Source organism: Narcine bancroftii, chromosome 1 (assembly GCF_036971445.1).
Source record: "Narcine bancroftii isolate sNarBan1 chromosome 1, sNarBan1.hap1, whole genome shotgun sequence".
NCBI lineage: Eukaryota > Metazoa > Chordata > Chondrichthyes > Torpediniformes > Narcinidae > Narcine > Narcine bancroftii.
The window spans coordinates 162,271,206-162,283,397 of NC_091469.1; the positions used below are offsets into that span (position 1 = coordinate 162,271,206).

The 12,192-nt window shown below is 51.7% G+C and overlaps 1 protein-coding gene across 2 annotated transcripts in view; it reads right to left on the reverse strand.

The window, feature by feature from the left end:
• The window catches only part of ttc33 (tetratricopeptide repeat domain 33), a 75,379-nt gene extending 63,439 nt beyond the window's left edge, over positions 1-11,940 (reverse strand). The window contains exons 1-2 of one of the 2 annotated variants that reach the window (XM_069883979.1): positions 11,836-11,940; positions 3,297-3,512 (exon numbers count right to left, since the gene is read on the reverse strand). In XM_069883979.1, the coding sequence (XP_069740080.1) occupies positions 3,297-3,511 (215 nt within the window). In that variant the 5' untranslated portion in view covers position 3,512; positions 11,836-11,940. The remainder of the gene's footprint in view (positions 1-3,296; positions 3,513-11,835) is intronic. The other variant, XM_069883989.1, reaches the window with a different exon arrangement.
• Positions 11,941-12,192: the final 252 nt, after the last annotated feature.

A 12,192-nucleotide genomic window follows, 5' to 3' on the forward strand; every position in this document is an offset into this window, starting at 1 on the left:
CCGGGGGGTGGGCGCCGGGGGGTGGGCGCCGGGGGGTGGGCGCCGGGGGGTGGGCGCCGGGGGGTGGGCGCCGGGGGGTGGGCGCCGGGGGGTGGGCGCCGGGCGGTGGGCGCCGGGGGGTGGGCGCCGGGCGGTGGGCGCCGGGGGGGGGCGCCGGGGGGGGGGCGCCGGGGGGTGGGCGCCGGGGGGTGGGCGCCGGGGGGTGGGCGCCGGGGGGTGGGCGCCTGGGGGTGGGCGCCTGGGGGTGGGTGCCTGGCGGTGTGTGGAGGTGGGTGTGGGAGTGTGTGGAGGTAGGTGTGGGAGTGTGTGGAGGTGGGCGTGGGAGTGTGTGGAGGTGGGCGTGGGAGTGTGTGGGGCTGGGTGTGTGTGCGGGGGTGGGTGGGTGTAAGTGTGGAGGTGGGTGTGGGAGTGTGTGGGGCTGGGTGTGTGAGGGGGTGGGTGTGTATGTGGGGCTGGGTGTGTATGTGGGGCTGGGTGTGTGTGCGGGGGTGGGTGGGTGTAAGTGTGGAGGTGGGTGTGGGAGTGTGTGGGGCTGGGTGTGTGAGGGGGTGGGTGTGTATGTGGGGCTGGGTGTGTGTGCGGGGGTGGGTGGGTGTGTGTGCGCGGGGTTGGGTGGGTGTGTGTGTGTGCGGGGTTGGGTGGGTGTGTGTGTGTAGGTGCACGTGCATGTTGCCTGTTTCAAATTCCCCAGAGTGTGAGTAAACTGTGTCCAAGACTTGTTACTCTTTGAACCCGTTAAACCCATTCTCCCCATCACAGAGACATTCAGAGGACACTGGCATTTGATGGGAGGATGGCGATGTCCATAACATTACTTCAACATGGTTGGATGGCACGGTTGGCATAGCGATTAGTGCAACGCCTTTACTGCGCCAGCGATTGGGATTTAGGTTCAAATCCTGCCCTGTCTGGAAGGAGTTTGGATGTTCTCCCTGTGTTTTCGTAGGCTTTCCCAGGGTGCTCCGGTTTTGAAACATACTGGGGATCATCGAAGACATGAAGATGGCTGCAGTGGTTGGAGGTCAAATGACATCTCTGCAGGAGTTCCCTAGGGTCGTGTCCAAGATCTTCCTGTCTTCAGGTGCTTCATTTGAGACCCTGGGTACTGGGGCAAAGGGGTAGAGAGAGATTCCGTCTACACTTTCCCATCATAAATCTGTGTACCTTGATCTTCACTCAGCCTCCTTCATCCCCAAGGAAGTCACAACCAGCATCTTATTGCCACCATGGATCAGGTCAAACCAGCCAAATCCCTGGTGACTCTGCACTGCGTTCTCCTCAATGCCCTCACATCGTGTCTGCCATGACCTGGACTGCAAACAATAGTCCAGGTGAGGGCTCAGTAACCTCTTCTAAGGTTGTAACGTGCTCTCTGAGCTTTCATACTGTAACCTCGGGAGTCAAGGATCATCTCAAAAAGGGTGAATCACAGCATGTTCGAATTTCTCAGACATGGGCGGCAAGGTTAGTCCGACTCTCTTACAGCACCAGCGAACCGGGTTCGAATCTCGTGCTGTCTATAAGGAGTTTGTACGTTTTCCCAGTGTCTACATGGCAATCCGGTTTTCTCCTACACTTCAGAACGTACAGGGTTGTAGATCAATTGGGTGTAATTGGACAGCACGAGTTTGTGGGCCTATTACCGTGTTATATGTCTAAATTAAATTAAAATATTAAAATTAAAACACCACCATCTGTTTGCTCCACCGACTTAGCACACTTTTCACACTATTTCCAAATGTGAATGTTATTTTTCTCCCTCTTCCTTCTGTAGTAATGGTGCATTTTATGTCCGTAAGCAAGAGAATGCAGATGCTGGGGTCAAGGGCAATGCACGAAAATATTGGAGAAACGCATCCCAGTCACACAGCGCTAGAGGAAGTAAAAGGCCATCGACGTTTCAGACGCGAGGCCTTCATCAGAAATGTGAAAGAGCAGGCAGATGCCAGAATAGAATGGTGGAGGGGAGGGGGAGGAGGCGAGGAGAGGAGGGGGGGAAGAGTGACGCAAGCAAAGGTGAACAGGCAAGAGGTGGCTGCAGTTGGGAAGGCTGAAGAGGAAAAAAGCTGAGGTGATAGAAGGGATGGGTGAACTTGCAGGTTGAGGCGGTGGTGAAGAAGGTAAATGTGATACTGGCGTTCATTTCAGGGGGAATAGAATATAAGAGCAGGGATATGATGTTGAGGCTTTATAAGGCCCTGGTGAGGCCTCACGTGGAGGATTGTGAGCAGTTTTGGGTTCCTCATTGAGAAAGGATGTGCTGATGTTGGAAAGGGTTCAGAGGAGGTTGATAAGAATGATTCTGGGAAAAAAAGGGTTATCATCTGAGGAATGTTTGGCCTTACTCGTTGGAATTTTGGAGAATGAGCAGGTATCTCATTGAATCATTTTGAATGTTGAAAGGCATGGACAGATTAGATGCAAAAAAGTTGTTTAATATGGTGGGAGAATCTAGGACAAGCGGGCAAAACTTTGAGATTGAAGTGCATCCGTTCAGAGCAGAGATGAGGACAGGCTCATGGGAACCAGGTATCGGAGGCAGGATTTGAGAGGGTGCTGAGGGCAAGAAAGACTGTCAGAGGGCCTTGGGCACTGAAGGCTTCCTGATCGTGTCAGAGGTTTGGATCTATCCAACAGATAGAACAGGCTGCAGAGGCTGCGGGAGGGCTGGAGTCGAATCCACAGTCTCTGTGACTCTGAAGGGACTCTCTTTGGCTTCTCTTTCCCTCATACTATAATGGGCACTGGGCAACACTAATGGCCATAGACCAGTGGTTCTCAACCTTTTTCTTTCCACTCACATCCCACTTTAGGTAATCCCTATGACATCAATGCTCTGTGATTAGTAAGGGATTGATTAAGGTGGGATGTAAGTGGGAAGGGAAGGTTGAGAATCACTGCTCTAGATCCAATTGCTACTGAAATATTTTGCTTGAGAAAAATTGTCATTGGCCTATTTCCTTTGGAGCTCTGAAACCCTGCACATGATGAGTCCATTAGGTACAATTAAACAGTGGTTTTCAAACATTTTTCTTCCCACTCACATACCAATTTAAGCAATCCCTTATTAATCACAGAGCACCTGTGGCTTAGGGATGTGAGTGGAAAGAGAAAAGTTGAGAACCACTGGTCTAGAGGGTTCCACCCACACCCCATGACCCTAGGGGATATCCCACCTACACCCCATGACCCTTAAAGGGTATCCCACCCACACTATGACCCTGGGAGGTACACTCCATGACTCAGAGGTTCCCCCCTCCCATCCCCAGACTGCAGGCTCCCCAGTCCCCATTCACCTGCCATTCTCTGACAAGAAGACCCCTTCCTCCTTGAGCCTCTTGCTCTTCACAGCGCAGTCCTCCAACAACGTCTCTCGCTGCCGCTTGGTGACATGCAGCCAATCCACATCGGCATCAACCAATCCACTGTCTGCCGCCGCTGCCTCGAAGATCTGGGAGGCTGCCTTGGACACCTTCTCCCCCACCTTCCTCTTCCATCTAAACGACGTCATCCTGCAGGTGAGAGATGAGGGAGAGGGCAGAGATAGGACTGGTTCAAGTCAAGTTTATTGTCATCTGATTGTACAAGTACAATCCGACGAAACAGCATTCTCCGGGACCTCAGTGTAAAATACACAGCCAGACACAACACACGTACAGGCAAATAATACACATGCAGGTCAAGTATTTCATCTGTACAAAGAAATAAATATTGTTTCGTGTATATGATCCTCCTGGATCTCTTCCCCGAAGGGAGCAGCCGAAAGATGCTGTGTGCAGGGTGGAAGGGGTCCTCTTCATTCAGCGATCCCGGTAGATCACGTTGATGGGGGAGGGGGAATGGGAGACTCCAGTGATCCTCTCTGCCACTTTAATGGTCCTGTGAATTGACCTCCCATCCATTTCTCTACAGCGACCGTACCCACACTGTGATGCCTCTTGATAGAGCTCCTATGGAAAGTTGACATAATGGCCGGTAGCCTTGCCGCTTCAGTGTCAGTGAATGATAGGAATCAGAATCAAAATTTATTGTCATGAACATGTCACGAAATTCGTTGTTTTGCAGCAGCGTCACGGGGCAAAGATTCATATAAACCACCTTCCAACGATGAATAAACATAGTACACGAAAAGTCAAAGTGAGGCAGTGTCTGCGGTTCATCAGGAATCTGATGGTAGAGGGGAAGAAGCTGTCCTTGTGCCGCTGAGTGCTCGTCTTCAGGCTCCTGTACCTTTTCCCCAATGGTAGCAGAATGAAGAGGGCATGGTCTGGGTGGTGAGGGTCCTTGAGGATAGAGGCTGGTTTCTTGAGACACCATCTCTTGTAGATGCCCTCAATGGAGTGAAGTCTGGTGCCTGTGATGGTGCTGGCTGAGTTAACAACCCTCTGGAATTTTTCTTGTCCTGATTGTTGGCACCTCCATTCCAATGATGCAAGCAGCCAGAATACTCTCCAAGGTTCACCTGTAGATGTTTTCGAGAGTCTTTGGTGACGTACCGAATCTCCTCAAACTCCTCACAAAGCATTGACGCTGGCGAGCCTTCTTTGAGATTCCATCAACGTGGAGGCTCCAGGGCAGATCTTCAGAGATATTGGCACCCAGGAATTTGAAGTTCTTGACCCTCTCCATTGCGGAGCTCTCAATGAGGACTGGTTCGTGTTCTCCTGACTTCCCCCTGAAGTCCACAATCATCTCCTTGGTTTTGCTGACGCTAAGTGCAAGGTTGTTGGTGTGACACCACTCAATGAGCTGATCTGTCTCCCTCCCGTATCCTTCCTCATTACCAATCACCAGAGCAAGACTCAAACACCTGCCCCTCCACAATCACAAATCCTGGTGCTCATTGCAGTCTTGTTACAAACACGGCCAATGGACAGTAGAAGGCCCTTCCAGCCCATGAAACCCGTGCCTCCCAATTAACCTACCAAGCCCGTACATTTCGGAGGGTGGGGGAAGGAAACCCAAGCACCTGGAGAAATCCCACGCAGGATACGGGGAGAACATACAGACAGTGCAGGATTCGAACCCGGGTCAGATGCATTAAGAAGCCCTGGCTCAACTGGTCAATGGTAATCTGGGGGAAAAATCTTCAGTGGTTGGAATCATCAAAGACGCAAAGGAAGATGGCTGCAGTGGTTGGAGGTCACACGACATCTCTGCAGGAGTTCCCTAGGGTAGTGTCCAAGACCCTCCTGCTTTATTCGAGACCCTTAGTACTAGGGCAAAGGGATAGAGGGAGATTCTATTTACTGCACAGCACTGAGCACAAGCTTTCACACCGCCAGCAATTGGGACATACGATGACTGTAAGGCGTTTGTACATTTTTTTTCATGTAAGATTTATTGTCACAATACATACATGACATCATCTACCACCCTGAGATTCCTTTTTCCTGCGGGCCAGGCAGAATTATCACTTATTGGTAGAGCAAAAACAATAAAAGAACTGATGAGTCCCTGGTTTGAGTTTGTCATTGAGGAGTCTGATGGTGAAGGGGGAGCAGCTGTTCCTGAACCTGGTGGGGAAAGTTTTGTGGCGCCTAAACCTCTCCCCTGATGGCAGCAGCGAGAACAGAGCGTGTGCCAGGTGGTATGGTTCTTCCCGTCTCTGCATGGGTTTTCCCCGGGGGCACCGGTTTCCATTTGAAATGAAAATTGTGTGGCATGGACTCGTGGGCTGAAATGGCCCATTACTGTGCTGCATGTCTTAAGTTTTAAAATCTTTCCAATCATAAATCTGTGTACCTTGATCTTCACTCGGCCTCCGTCGTCCCCAAGAAAGTCACGACAGCACAGAAACAGGCCCCTTCGGCCCTTCTAGTCTGTTACAAACCATTTTTATTGCCTAGTCTCACTAACCCAGTCCATATCCCTCCATATTTCTCCCATCCATGTACCTGTGCAAATTGTTCATAAATATTAAAATTGAGCCCATATCCACCACCTCAGCTGGCAGCTCGTTCCACACTCCCACCACTCTCTGTGTGAAGAAGTTCCCTCTAAACCTCTTCCCTTTCATCCTCAGCCCACGTCTCCTGGTTTGTATCTCACCTGCCCTCACACCCAAAGTCTAATCTCCATCGTGGAGAGGATCTGCAATGACCAGGACTGCTAACAATAGTCCAGGTGAGGGCTCAGTAACCTCTTCTAAGGTTGTAACGCGCTTTCTGAGCTTTCATACTGTAACCTCGGGAGTCAGGGATCATCTCGGAAAGGGTGATCACAGCATAATTGAATTTGTCACACAAGGGCAGCACAATTAACGTGACGCTCCAGTGACCCGAGTTGGAATCTCCCCGTGTCTGCGTAGGTTTCCACCGGGCGCTGCGGTTTCCTACAACCCTTCAAAATGTACAGGGTTGTAGATTCATTGGGGCAGCACAGGATGGTAGGCTGGAAGGGCCTGTTACTGTGCAGTACGTCTAGATTTAAAGAGAGGGTGCACTACATCTGAAGATCAGCCCTGGGGCCTCCACGTCGAAGTGATCATGAAGAAAGCTCAACAGCAGCTGTAATTCGTAAGGTTTGAGGACATTCGGAAAGCAAACTTCTACAGGTGAACCCTTCTGACTGGTTGTATCAATGTCTGGTAGCTCAGCCAGCACCATCACAGGCTTCACTCCATTAAGGGCATCTGAAGAAAGCCTCCATCTTCAAGGGCCCTTATCACCCGGGCCACACCCTCTTCAGGCTACTACAACTACGATGGGAGCCTGAAGACAAGCCCCCTTCGGCACAAGGACAGCTTCATCCCCTCCGCCATCGGATTCTTGATCAATGAACCACAGACACTACCTCACTTTCTCTTATTTTTGCACGACAACGAATTTCCCTCCCATGGCCATTCTCCTCAATAAGTATACTGTAATCAGATTGACTTATAGTGGTCAGGTCTCTGGCATGGGGTCTGGGAGATTCTGTGAACAAGATCAAGATTCCAGATGTTATGTTGTCTCCCGGGTGTCAGGGTCAGGGACGTCAAATGATCACAAAATAAAGGATTAGAAGCAGACCACTAGGCCCATCGAGTCTGTTCCGTGACTCTACACTAAGCTGAATTATCCTCACACCTAGTTCCAATTTCCAGACTTTTCCCCATATCCCTTGATACCCTCACTAATGAGATACTTCTCCACTTCCTGTTTAAATTCTCCCAGTGATCTGGCCTCCACTGCTTTGTGCGGCAGTGAGTTCCACAGATCCATGACCCTCTGACTAAAGAAGTTCTTCCTCCTCTCTGTTTTAATTGGATAACTTCTAATTTTCAGACTGTGACCCCTTGTCCTCGATTCACCCACCAAGGGAAACATCCTATCTACATCCACTCTGTCAAAAGCTTTCAATATTCGAAATGCTCTATGAGATTCCCCCCTCATTCTCTTATATTCCAACGAATACAACCCAAGAGCTGCCAAATGCTCCTCGTACGTTAGCCCTTGTATTCCAGGAATCATCTAGTAAATCTCCTCCACACCCTCTCCAACGACATCACATCCTTTCTAAGGGGCCAAAAACTGCACAGTTACTCCAAATAGGGTCTCACCAGGGCCCCAAAGAGCCTCAACAACACCTCTCTACTCATGTCTTGGATTAAGCCAACAGAATTCTCAGGAGGGAGGGTGAGCAGCCAGATGTCATGGTCCATGTAGGGACAAATGATGTGGGTAGGATGGGTGAGGATGTCCTGCAAGGAGCATCCAGGGAGTTAGACACTAGATTGACGGACAGGACCTCCAGGGTTGTGATCTCAGGATTGCTACCCATGCCACATGCTGGTGAGGTTAGAAATAGGAGGATAATGTGAAGGACATGGTGCAGGAGAAAGGGCTTCAGGTTTCTGGATCATTGGGCTCTCTTCCAGGGAAAGTGGGACCTGTTCCGACAGGACGGTTTGCATTTGAGGGGGACTAATATCAGGGGGGTGGGTTAAACTAGAATGGCAAGTACAATGGAACCAGAGTGCCAGAGCAGAATGTGGAGTAGATAATGAAAAGGATATCGTTAGGCCTGCAGACAGACAGAAATTGAAATATGGAACATGGTGGGAATAACATTGAGTTGTGATTATTTCAACGCAATGTTTATTAAAGGATTAAGTTAAGAGAATGGATCAGCACATGGCATTAAAATGGCAAAGTCTGCAGACACCTTAGTTGTAGTAAAAACACGATGCTGGAAAAACTCAGCAGGTCAAACAGTGTCCTTTGTAGAGCAAAGATCAAATTACATAACCTAAGTTTCAGGCTTGAGCCCTTCATTGAGGTGTGGAAAAACGTCAGCAGGCGTCCGAATGAAAAGGTAAGGGGATGGAGGCATGGGGGGAGGAGCACGGTCCCAAAGGCAGGAGGTAGTAGGTGTAGAAGGGAGTGAGGGCACAGCAGCGAGCAGGAGGAGGAGGGATGGCTCTGTAAAGAGACAGGTAATGGGGTGGAGAGTGGATGGGGGAAAGGAAGGGAGGGGGAAAGGAGAGCAGATTAGCAAAAAGGTAAAGGTTCCATTATTGTAAAACTATATTTAGAATGTAACATACATAAAATTCTTTAACTTTTGTCCCAGACAGAGAGTTGCCACTTTGTCCAACAACCCTCACAGAAAATTACAGCACCTTGTATTCCAAGGCCAGTGGTTCTCAACCTATGTGGATGAGAAGAAAAAGTTTGAAACCCACTGTTTTAATCATACCTCACTGACTCGTCATGTGCACAGTTTCAGAACTCCAAAAGAAATGGCAATTTTTCGCAAGCAAAATAGTTCAGTAACAATTGGGTCTAGAGCAGTGATTCTCAACCTTCTCTTCCCACTCACATCCCACCTTAAGCAATCCATGACTAATCACAGAGCATTGATGGCGTAGGAATTGCCTGAAGTGGGATGTGAATGGAAAAATAAAAGTTGAGAACCACTGTCCTAGGCAGTCTCCCCTCCAAGTACTGACCAGTCCAGTGCCTGCTTAGCTTCTGAGATCAGACAATCCCAGGCGTGTTCAGGCTATTAGGTGAAACTGGAGAAGTCGATGTTAATGCCATCTGGTTGGAGAGTGCCCAAGCGGAAAATCAGGTGTTGTTCCTCCAATTTATGGGTGGTCTTGGTGGAATAGTACATCAGGCCATGGACAGACACGTGGAGTTATGACACTATGGCCATTAGTGAAACTTGGTTTCAGGAGGGGCAGGCCTGGCAGCTCAATGTTCCGGGGCTCCACTCCTTTACACATGATAGAATTGGGAGGGAGGGCTGTGAGGAGTGGCACTGCTTGTCAGGGAAAATATCACAGCTGTACTCAGGCAGGACAGACCAAAGGGCTCATCTACTGAGGCTATATGGGTGGAAGTAAGGACGAAACAATAAGCGTTGCAGACTTCAGGGGAGTAGCAGACTGACGCAGGACAGCAGTAATGGAGAGAACAACCCTCATTGAGGAGAAGCAGAGGAGATGACCCTAAGGGACGATGACGATGGCAGCGGACCAGCGAGAGGCTCGGCGGCTGAGGGACCCACACAGGCTGCACAACTGCTGGAGTCTGGCTCATGGGAGCCAAGTATCAGAACTGGGACTCGAGAGTACGCTGAGGGCAAGAAAGGCTCCCAAAGGGGACTCGGGTGCTGAAGGGCTTCCTGATCGTGCGGGAGGTTTGGATCTGGAGCCTCGGGTGGCCGATGGATCGAACAGGAGTCTGTGCAGCTACAGAAGTTGCGGGAGGACTGGGGGCAAATCCATGGACACTCGGTGACTCTGAAGGGACTCTTTTCTGCTTTTCTTTCTCTCGTACCATGAAAGACCCCAACAATGAAGACGCTGTTTACATCCGGTACCGCACGGATGGCAGTCTCTTCAATCTGAGGCGCCTGCAAGCTCACACCAAGACACAAGAGAAACTTGTCCGTGAACTACTCTTTGCAGATGATGCCGCTTTAGTTGCCCATTCAGAGCCAGCTCTTCAGCGCTTGACGTCCTGCTTTGCGGAAACTGCCAAAATGTTTGGCCTGGAAGTCAGCCTGAAGAAAACTGAGGTCCTCCATCAGCCAGCTCCCCACCATGACTACCAGCCCCCCCACATCTCCATCGGGCACACAAAACTCAAAACGGTCAACCAGTTTACCTATCTCGGCTGCACCATTTCATCAGATGCAAGGATCGACAATGAGATAGACAACAGACTCGCCAAGGCAAATAGCGCCTTTGGAAGACTACACAAAAGAGTCTGGAAAAACAACCAACTGAAAAACCTCACAAAGATAAGCGTATACAGAGCCGTTGTCATACCCACACTCCTGTTCGGCTCCGAATCATGGGTCCTCTACCGGCACCACCTACGGCTCCTAGAACGCTTCCACCAGCGTTGTCTCCGCTCCATCCTCAACATCCATTGGAGCGCTCACACCCCTAACGTCGAGGTACTCGAGATGGCAGAGGTCGACAGCATCGAGTCCACGCTGCTGAAGATCCAGCTGCGCTGGATGGGTCACGTCTCCAGAATGGAGGACCATCGCCTTCCCAAGATCGTATTATATGGCGAGCTCTCCACTGGCCACCGTGACAGAGGTGCACCAAAGAAAAGGTACAAGGACTGCCTAAAGAAATCTCTTGGTGCCTGCCACATTGACCACCGCCAGTGGGCTGATAACGCCTCAAACCGTGCATCTTGGCGCCTCACAGTTTGGCGGGCAGCAGCCTCCTTTGAAGAAGACCACAGAGCCCACCTCACTGACAAAAGGCAAAGGAGGAAAAACCCAACACCCAACCCCAACCAACCAATTTTCCCTTGCAACCGCTGCAATCGTGTCTGCCTGTCCCGCATCGGACTGGTCAGCCACAAACGAGCCTGCAGCTGACGTGGACTTTTTACCCCCTCCATAAATCTTCGTCCGCGAAGCCAAGCCAAAGAGAAAAAAAAAACTGTAGGGGGCGCCAGGCAACATGAGTGGAGAATCTTTGACTGACAGCAGACAGAAGGCCATTTTGTGTAATATTACATGTTCTGTGCTATTACATGACAATAAAGGAATCTTGCATTTTTGGATGGAAAAGTAGAATGCAAATTATTTAAACAATGGAAGATTGCAGCGAGATGCCTTGCAGGATGTGCATGAATCACAAAAGGTTGGTTTGCAGCTGCAACAGGCGGTCAAGGTAAATGGCCTTCCTTGACCCACACCCATCCTCCTCGACCTCTCACTCCACCACCTCTCCTCCTCCCTCCACTCTCCCCTCCTCCTCCTGCCCTCCTCTCTCCCCCTCCATGACCCTTCCACCAACCTCCCTTCCCCTCTACTCCCTCCTTCCTACCCCTCCCTCTCGCTCTGCTTCCACCCTCGCCTGCTCTCCACTTCCCTCCCTCTTCCCCTCCACCTCTCTCTCCTCCACATTCCACCCTCTCTCCTCCACATTCCACCCTCTCTCCTCCTCTACCTCCTTACTTCCCACCACCTCACCCTCCACCCCTTCACCTCCTTCCATCTCCCAGCCCCTCCCTCCAGCTCCCCTTCCCTCCCTCCTCCTCCTCATCCCTCCATCTCCCTCCTCCCCTTCCCTCCCTCCCTCCAACTCCCTCCTCCTCCACCACCTCCCTCCCTCTCTCTCTCCCTCCCTCCCTCCACCACCTCCCTCCCTCTCTCTCCCTCCCTCCCTCCATCCCCATCTCCCCTTCATCTCCCTCCCCTATCTCCCTCCTCCATCACTCCCTCCCCCTCCCTCCCTCCCTCCCTCCCCCCCTCCAACTCCCTCCCCCTCCCTCCCTCTCCCTCCCTCCTCCCCCTCCAACTCCCTCCTCCACCACCTCCACCTCCCTCCACCTCCCTCCCTCCCTCCCTCCTCCTTCCTCTCCCCCGCTTTACCTGCCCCCACACCCGCCGACTCCGCTACCTGAGCCCGGGACCTCAGGCCGCACTCTCCTCCTCCGGGCCGCGACCCACTGCGCCTGCGCGGAGCCCGGGCCCGGCTGCTCCCTGATCCCTCCCACTGCGCAGTCGCATCCCGCCCAACGGGCAGGTGCAATCGAGTGGTGGGCGCCGGCTGGGCTCAACCTTCTGCGCAGGCGCCGTCGTTGCCAGCGACTGATAGCCGGCTGCGAAGACATTTCTGCGCAGGCGCGGCCGCTGCCCGTTGCCGGAAGCCGCCATTCCAGCGGTCTGGCCGCAGTGGGGTGGTCTCAGCCCCGAACCTGCAGGTGTGGGGAGGGTCTCTGCCTGGAC